Here is a 9369-nt window from a genome sequence, read left to right as displayed (position 1 = left end):
GTCGGTAGCATTGGTGCTCAGCACGGAAAACAAGATCGACGGAAAAAACAAACCAAAGGAAAAAAAAAAAGAGTTTAGTTCACTCATAATCGCCAAAAGTGCAGGAACTCAACGATGAGTAAATTTGTCTCATGGTTTCCTGTGGAAAACCTAAAAAATCTGCCAGAAAATGAGGAAATTGACGAAAATTTTATTCAGTCTCGGAGTAGTATCAACAATCAATACGAAACTATCGATTTTAAATTGGCTCACTACTTGACTAGCCTGTTGGTCCCAAGCAAACGATTAACGTACCCCATTCTAGTCGAAATTCTAGTTCTACGCAATGTTTGTTTTGATTCGCTATGAAAGCTTGACAGATAAAATGAGAGGTTATTGGTTTTTCCTATGTTTCGAGGGGGGAATTTTCTCCTGGAAAATCCTGGAAAACCTGGGAAAACATGAGGCAAATTTACTCATCGCTGAGTTCCTGCACTTTATTTCTTATTTCTGAGATAACTTAACTCAAATTAGGGTCGTTCTCATTCGCCGTGATATCACCTTGAAAGATATCGGCGCCGGTGGTTAGCGTGATTTGCTCTCATACCAGCAGGCCTGGGCCCAATCTCAGAAGTAAAGCCGTTGGTCCCCGGTTGAGTTGAGGGGTCGATTGGTAGGGTCCAGGTGTGGGAACTGCCTCCCTGGCGTCGGTAGCATTGGAGCTCAGTACGGAAAACAAATCTCGCGTCACTCTTCAATAGGTCCTATCTACATTGATCGATTCTCTTCATCTACACTCTCTTTCGTAAATAGGTCGGCTTCACAAATCCGTCTTCGTTGAATTAAATGCTACACGTAAACCAAAAATCTATTACAATGAATGTTAGTTCCGTTTTCTATCATCCTCTGTTCATGAACATCGCAACGAATGTTAGAAATTGACCATGCAGGCGATGTAATGGTTTTTCGTCATTTTATTTCGTGTTCTATCTACGCTTTCGACTATACCAGTAAGCTTGCAGAACGACGCACATTGTAGAACATTGTAGAACGACGCACACACTTGCCTCCAATCTCTCCAGCAGAAAAAGCATACGAAGTCGAGTATGCGAGAAAATGAGCACTTGCATGTTTGCTTTTAGGCTAGCCATATTCAGATGCAGTGGAGAAAACACAGGTCTGATAATCGCAACGTTCGTGGTTCGAGTCCAGTCGGCAATCTGTTTCCAATTTTTTTCGACATAACTAATTTACCTCACTAATACACTCTACATTTTTCGGTCTCCAATTATCTTGCATTGGACCGCAGCTAGGTAAATCGCATCCTCGGTTCATGCGGTCTCCACTAAAATCCTCTGATGATGAATCCCACATCCAGAATCAGCGAATCTTACATCCCCCGGTTGGGTGTAGATTGTTGCTTCTTCCATCGAAAATATCCGGCAGTGGCGATTCAAAGTTGATCAAGGTTGATCATAATAATTTGTACCCCTGCTTCCAGTTTGATTACATGAGCATTTTGTGTGGTCGTTGGTTCTGAATATAAACAAACAGGCAGATGAATTTTATTCCTACTCTTTACTGTAATAAGCTTGGTGGCCCTGAAAAGAGCCGTTTTGTTGCCAAACTTGGTGATGATTTAACCTCCGAAACCAAACAGAGTGCGTCTCTGTCGCTTCAAAACGTAGATTACATCCATGGTCGCTTACGCTTGGCGTGTTTAGTGTAATGAGTGTGCAAAATATTACGCAATTCCATCCTCCCTATTCGCATGCGCCCGAGGATCGGAGGCGAATTCACTTCAACTTGTTTCGTCTACTTACTACTCTCTGATGACTGTGCTGGGGAAGCAGCATATGCAAGTAGGTCATTGGTGGATTTGTTAGGTAATTCGACGCTTTTGGACAGTGCAGGACATTTACCAGTTTTTCAATAGTTTCTTGTTGAAAATCAACATTCGGAAGCATTGTCGATGCGTAGTCATATTTCTGATCTATTGGTGATACAATTATTGAAATTGGACCAGGGGCAGGTGAGTTATTAACGTTCAAAATCTTTCTTAATTTGTTACATGTTCCATTTTCGGTTTTCACAAAGTGTACCCCCATATAGAAATCAAAGACGTATATCAAAAAAAAAAAGGTATTCGTCTTCAACTTGGTGGAGCTGATATTGAGGATCAGATGCAAAATGATTATTTTCATTTTACACAAATACAGCAATACAGCAAGGACGTGTTGTAATAGTTTTTACTCACAAACCGATGGCAAATTATTGCCTCATGCTGAACTGATGATAAAATCCCTGTTTTAGGCTCTAGAGTCGATAAAATTCAAAATAATAGTTTTGCCCAAAATGAATTTGGTTATATTGCTTTTGAGGATCATTTCTGATTTTGGAAAATATCAACAAACGCGTATTCGTTGATGTATAATGAACTCATTTGTTCATTTCGCTCTTACATAACAGCAAAGACTTTCAAAACAAACGCAATTCATCTACACTGGGTTGAAGCGCTACTCCTTGCGTGTGATGATAAATGATAAAAACAGGCACTGGTTAGGATTCTATTACAAAAAAGTAATGACAAAGCACCAAAAGAGCGATCCATTACTGCTGCAATACATCCAAAAACCAGTCATACAAAGGTTAATTAATCTGTTATAGAACATGTGTGTTGCTTGGATAGTCACCAAGATTGTGGTCATCTCACTAGCGGCGCAGAATAAAGGGGAATGCACTAAAAATAGCCATCTGCGGAAGAACTTTCGGATTCACATATTTGCCCAAACAATACTTATTTTGAACATTTTATTACGCAATAATCTCTTTAAACCTCGTATATAAATATCCTCTCGGCTTATTGTCTAGTTTAAGGAAATCCAATCTACCAACATTCGCGGTTCTCTTACTCTGCTCAACTTTCACATAACCTCTAAAACAGTCTCCAATAGATTTTCTCTCAATTTGTTATTTTGTCATTTTCCTCTCCCTTTGTCAGCAGTCACCGGGCGACACGGTAAACGCAAATTATACACGTTCGCGCTCGAAGCCTTAACCCTAATAAAATTTGAAATACATACACGAAAAGCGAGACACCCATATCGGGCAGCCCAAGTCCCAATATTTACACTCGCACACCGTTTCGATCGCCGTGGCCGCGCAAAAGCTCGTAAAAATTAGCCAAGGTACATATTTTCAGCCAACTAAAACACTTAAAACTAAGAACCTTAAAGATAACGAGATAGAGCCGGTGGTGTTCGTCGGAACGGACGCGTGGTTGAATATTTATGAACTAACTTGTTTTTTTTTTTATCTATGGGCCAAACTATGCAAGTACAGGGAAATTATGCATTTTTTTTTCGATCGCCTCCTATCGGTTCGCCTCGTGCTGGTGAGGGGGTGTGGGTTAATTATGATTAATTTATAGGGTTTTTTTTTCTCTCTCTCTCTCAGTGCATCCGACTCATGTCCAGTCCCCCGAGCTGGCCAAAGTAGGGATAGCCGGACTTTGCTTCGGCGGCGGCTGCCGCGGCCGCCGAGTACGGATGGTGCGGGTGATGCGGGTGGTGATGGTGGTTCATGTTGTTCGAGAAGAATGAGCTGTGAACGGAACGGGAAAATTGAGGGAGTGTTGATTAGAGGTTTTTCGTTTTGTTTTAAAAGGGAAAGTTTGTTTGGCATGGAGGAGGTGTTAATTAGTTGACACTTACCTATAGGCGTCCCATTCGGTGGTGGCTTTGTTGTGGGTTGAGTGTGATGAGCGCCATTGCGATGCGGAGTTGTCGATCGCGGTGGATGAGTTGGTGGTGGTGTTGGTGGTGGGGTAGGATCCGGCTGAGGTGTAAGACTGAGAATTGTCCAGCATGGGAAAGTAGTTGTAGTTGGACGAGGACGTTTGTTGGGATGCGGGGGAGGATGAGGAGATGCCGTTGGTGGCGGGAGTGATTTGGTTGTGGGTAGGGCTGATTGAGGTTGGGGGGCTGAGGGAAGCTGGTGGGCTCATGGTAGCCGAGGTTGGGTGGATCATGGTTTGGGCCAATGGGTTGTAGGCCGTTTGGGATGCGGCGTGGATGGAGGTTTGGTTGGCTGGTGGGTAGCAGGCTTGGCTCCAGGATTGCATGCCCGATGGGAAGCCGGCGGAACTGGATGTGGCAGAGGCAGCGGCTGCTGCAGCAGCTGCGGAAGCAGCAGCTTGATGTTCATACTGAGCAGGATACTGGGAGTTGAATGCCGCCAGCTGTTGGGAGTTCATGTGCTTGCGCAGACGAGCTCGACGGTTCGAGAACCAAACCTGAACGCGAGCTTCCGTAAGTCTGGTCTTCTGGGCCAGTTCTTCCCGGGTGTAGACATCCGGGTACTGAGTCCGTGCGAACGCAACCTCCAAGGCTTCCAGTTGTTCACCGTTGAAGGTAGTTCTGCACCGTCGCTGTTTTCGCTTCAACTCGATCCCCGGTTCAGACTCCGTATCGCTATCGTCATCACAGGAAGATCCGCCCAGGATCCCATTGATGGAGTGATTTCCACGTCGATCATCGTCCGGACGTCCACCGCGCAGCAACCGACTGATCGAGCTCACTGACGGGGCGGAGTTCTTATCGCATATGCCCTCTTTGATCAGCTTATCGCGAATCTCCCAGCTGAAAATCCCCGGATTAGCCTTGCGCATCTCCTCGATCTTGGTTTCGATCTCCGGCGTCGAAACCCGGGGCTTCGATCCTCCGATGACGCCCGGCCGGATCGATCCCGTCTCCTGGTAGCGATTCAGGATCTTCGACACGCATCCGTGCGAAACCCTCAGTTGCCGGGAAATCACGCACGGCCTGACGCCAGCCGCCGCCAGTTCGACGATCTTCAACCGAATGTGATTGGGCAGGGGGCGCCCGTTGATGAACACTCCTCCGAGCTGGTTCACACGACCCTGGCCTGCAAAAAAAACGAAATGGAAAAGAATCGAGAATCTCATTAGGCGAAACCTGTTCACAAATTTGTACCAAGCGCGGGTGGTCGGGACTTCAAAGAGGGCCGGGCCTCGTTCGAAAAATAGATCCATTTCTCTTGCTTTTTCGGGTCGGGCCTTTTGCGTCGTGTCATTCCGGCGGGGTGTCACATTGTTGTGTCATCCGAATTGTGTCCGGCAGAGAAGACGAAGAAAAATGGGAAGCGACGAGAAAAGGGACCTGGGATTAGGATCTTGTAATGAGGCGGTCCGAGTATTGTTCGCCGCCGCTGTTTAGGAGTTGAAATTGAAGGTTTAGGAACGTTCAATTGATCGTGGGTGATCGATCAATTGCGGAGGGCAATTAGATTGTCACTTTCGAGCGGGTTGATTAATTTTCAGCGTGTTGGAGAACGAGGTGGTGGATGGTGATCGTGGTGATTCATTTTGATTAAAATCTTGCTGCGGCGGCGGCTCGCGATCTTTGATCGCGCGCGGTCGCTCAATTTTCGTTTTCATCTTCTGCGGTTCGTTGGGCGAGGAAGTTCTGAGCCGTCCCGGTGCCATGTAGTGGATTAAAATCCGACTGTTTTTTTGACACCAGAACCGGTTTGGCAGAGGTGCGCGGTCCGCAGAACAGAGCGATGTCATTTGTCAACCGAATCGTGCCCGGAAGATTCCTGAGGACGCCACCAAATAAGGTCTCGACTGTCACGTGGATCGGCGAGGATCACGATCGGTTCGTGACTAATACGGTCGACGCCACGCATCGAAGGTCAGACCCATCAATCATCGAGCAACTTGGAAGATCTTAGGACGTTCCGAGGAACAACAAAGTATCCTGAGCGGACGCGTCCGAACGTGTCGACCTTGGCTCCGTATTTGATTACACTTCAATTAGGCGCGATTTGCAATTAATTATTCTCGCAACCGTGCCGTTGGTTGGGTGCCTTCAATATCTCGGCCGGGGCTGGGCGAAGCGAAACAAAATACCGAAACGATCATTAGGCTACTGTTCGGGTCCGCCAGTGAGTGCGAGTCCAAAGATGGGATTCAGCCCTCCTGGGGTTCATTTATCATTCCGTTGCGGCGGAATTCGCGCGAAGGCAAGGAGAAGGGGGACACGCAGAGAACGGATGGTAGCTTAATTAGAATTTAATGGTTTTTTGGAGCTCGGGTGGATTCCAGTGGATGGCAGGTATTCAAATTCCAATGAATTGTAGTTTTCGGGGTTTTCAGCGTGAAAATGCTACACACCCGGAAGGTCACGATCGGTAGCGATCGTCTTGCGTTTGCTTCAAGGAGCTTGGCGAAAAACAAAGACGACTCGATGCGAGTGCTTTGTTAGCGCGTTCTTCAAACGATCCTCATGTGATCTCGTTTTACTTTTTATGTTTTTATTTATTTTCTTTTTCTGAGGAAGCAGTAAATTAGATTTGCTGCCCGACGTGTGTGATCTCGAATCCCTGAAGGGGATTATAATTTGGAATATTGTTATTTGCACTTTCGTGGTTGGTTCCCGCAGGAAATTGCTCAATTGAGGTGATGTTTTCGGCCAGAACAGATCGGTTGTTGGCACATCCAGGTAGAACTTCCCGATTCTCTCGAAGTCTTGGAATCGGCTCAATCTCGATCGGACGATGATGAATGTGAATAACATGTTTACACGTTGTATATTAAAATCTAATTATATGGTGCAGTTTGCAACGCCTTTCTGCGGGCATGATCGTGGTGCAGGGTGCGATCGAGCGTCGATCGAGCGATCGATCGATCGATCAATTCTGCAAGCAAGATCACGATGTTTGATTTCGATTTTCCCTCACTGCTGCGCTATAATTAGACGCAGCAGCACTCGATCATTACCTTAAGAAGTTCGCCAGCGATGGGCCGCGGAGTAGCTCGAACCATTGGAAATCAATCACCTGATCGTGGCTCTTAAGATTCAACTCCACAGTGCGGAGAAGAAATTGAATTAGTGACCTATAAATCAGTCCTCGATCAATGAACGAAGCGTATGTGTATGTGTGTGTGTGTGTGATCATCAAAGGTCCATAAATTCCTCGAAGTCAACCCTTCGCAGCAACGAACGTGTTGAAAAGATAAATGATCCTCTTTGTACACATGGACACATGTGTTGCTGTTGGTGTCGTTGTCGGCATTCCTTGAACAGCCAGCCAGCCAGCCGCCCATCTGGTCGATTTCGGCAATTTGATTAAATTTTGCTCGCTCGTTGCCCGCCTCCACCGCAGACCAACCGACCGACCGGCCTAGACGGCGATCACAGCGATCAATTGATTAAAATGTACGTCGTCGCCCGGGTCCGGAACGCGCCGCCGGCGGCGGTACTTTATCATATAAATTGATCATTTAGTTTATAAATATATTAAACATCCATATAAATTATTACATTAGGAGGTTCCTCCGGGGACCTCGGAGATCGAGAGTGAATCTGGCCAGGACGTGCTCAACTCGGCGAGAAATTTTCGACGCGATTTATTCTCACTGCACTTTTGCCCAAAGATCACGATCCTCCTCGGAGCTCCCTTCGCGCGAAGAGCGTGGAGGTAATAAAATATTTCCAATGCCATTACATTATCATTATCGGGCATCTCGGGGATCCAGGGAGGACCACGCGAAACCGGTGAGCGGCCGAGGGTGTTGGGTTATTGTTGAAAACAGGAATTACTGAAAATAAGATCAAAGGCAGTTTGCCGCCCACCATACTGCGCGCGATCATTCTCGATCGCGCAGCCGTGATGATATGGTGGGAGGGACCGCCGAGAGCCCCCACGGTCAGAGCCGGGATCAGCACTCAAATTTTGTAATAAAATATGTGCGCGCTTGCATCACTTGCGAGAATGAGGAAGATCGGTGGAAAGCGAAGTGCGCGAAAAATGCGCGCCAGCGTGTCTGGGAGTGCGCTCGTCGTTGCACATGTATGCACTTTCCACACCACAGGCCGGGAGGAAGATTCTGGGCAGCGAAGGCGATGAATCTTGAATTTTAATGACTTTTGAGCTGAGAAATTTTCTGGACGAGTGAGGCGAGTGCTTGGTACTAGCAGGGACCTTTGAATTCACGTTCAAGTTGTGAGCCACACTGACAATCTGTCGATTTGCTACTTAGAGTCTTGAACAAATTACATGTTCTCATCATGGATTGAAACACAAGATCTTCTAGCCCAAAACAGAACATCGGATCATCCTGTTCGATCTACTCAATTTCAACCGTGCAATCAAGCGTACGAATTTTGCATTTCCAGCTAAAAATTCACGCAAAATTGCATTTCCATACTTCCAAAATGCACTCAACCCGGTAATAAGCTTATCTTAATCCCCGATCTACAACCATCCCAACACCCGATAGGATCTGTGTGTCCCTTTCGAACGATCGCGCGCACACACACACATCCAAAAGCAGACTCAAACAGACCCAAAAGACTAATTTAATCCTCTTTCCCAGTCGGGCGCTTCTTCGGCTCACAAAGAAAACCATCCAGTCCACTTCCCGAGTCCCGAACAATAACCAAACAATAACATATTTACAATCATTAATCTTGTTAGCCCCTTGCCGAGCGCGAGCGATCCTCCGTCGGCTCGGTCCCTTTGATATCCAAGCGATACCTTCTGTTGCCACAATTGCTTCTCGCCTCCAGGACCAACTTTCCCCCGTCGAAATCGAATTCAACGCCCCCTTCTCGGATCCTTTTTTCCCTTCGCGGCTCCGCAAGGATCAAACTTTCTCACCTAGCACCCAACCTAGCGCATCATCGCTATGATTTATGATCCCAGAAGCGATAAATGATCAACATGTGGCTTCGCCTGGCTCTTGACCAACTGTTATTACCGCGTGAGAAACAAAACCCGACCCCGCCGACGGCTCTTTGATTGAACGATCATGACTTATCGTAAACTGCGGCTTCGCCACTTACCTTGAAACGGGTATCCGGAGAAGATCGGCGACATGTTCAAGCTCGCCACTGCCATTCCGGCGTCGAAATCGTTTATTCGCTCCAACTTGATTGTTCTTCGAATGCAAACACTTGCTCAACAGTTCTTCCAATTGTCCCTTATCACCTTTTGCCACTCAACTTCCGTCTGTCGGTAAACAGTCCCAATCAAACACTCTTCGCTTCTCGATTTCAACTCAAAATCCGAAATCAAAATAAACAACCACTTTTCACTCCACCAGCTCACTTGACTGCTACTGACACTCTCCCACTCCTTCCTTAATATTTTTTATTGCTGGAAATTGTTTTCCTTCCACCCTAAAACGTCAGTCTTTCCGAGAGAGCGATGTTTCTCCTTGAGACGTTAGCACCTTACTGACTGTGAAAGGCACCCGCTCGGCAGGTTCTTTACTCCGATCGCTTCGGTTGTTTTTCCCTACGTGTTGTGCCTTCTTCTCTTCCATCACCATTCTCGCACGGTTCTCTCGAACCCTAAACTCCG

General features: G+C 46.6%; 1 protein-coding gene across 1 annotated transcript; it reads right to left on the bottom strand.

The window, feature by feature from the left end:
- Nucleotides 1-3427: 3427 nt before the first annotated feature.
- On the bottom strand, nucleotides 3428-9126 carry gsb (gooseberry). The gene is made up of 3 exons (XM_065234454.1): nucleotides 8850-9126; nucleotides 3693-4905; nucleotides 3428-3582 (listed from the first exon to the last, which is right to left on the bottom strand). The coding sequence occupies exons 1-3, from the start codon at nucleotides 8902-8904 to the stop codon at nucleotides 3432-3434; spliced, it is 1419 nt and encodes a 472-aa protein (XP_065090526.1). The 5' UTR covers nucleotides 8905-9126; the 3' UTR covers nucleotides 3428-3431.
- Between the last annotated feature and the right edge of the window lie 243 nt (nucleotides 9127-9369).

Source organism: Ochlerotatus camptorhynchus, unplaced genomic scaffold (assembly GCF_037179485.1).
Source record: "Ochlerotatus camptorhynchus isolate MF236.1 unplaced genomic scaffold, CSIRO-AGI_Acam_v1.1 ptg000434l, whole genome shotgun sequence".
NCBI classification, from domain to species: domain Eukaryota; kingdom Metazoa; phylum Arthropoda; class Insecta; order Diptera; family Culicidae; genus Ochlerotatus; species Ochlerotatus camptorhynchus.
Note: the sequence above shows the minus strand (reverse complement) of the source record. Positions and strands in the feature narration are given on the sequence as shown.

Excerpts from the sequence above, each read along its gene's own strand:
- gsb (XM_065234454.1), bottom strand. The coding sequence starts at position 8,904 with ATGGCAGTGGCGAGCTTGAACATGTCGCCGATCTTCTCCGGATACCCG. Across the intron at positions 4,906-8,849 it reads CTCCGGATACCCGTTTCAAG|GCCAGGGTCGTGTGAACCAG; the intron begins GTAAGTGGCGAA and ends TTTTTTTTGCAG. Across the intron at positions 3,583-3,692 it reads ACCGAATGGGACGCCTATAG|CTCATTCTTCTCGAACAACA; the intron begins GTAAGTGTCAAC and ends TTCCGTTCACAG.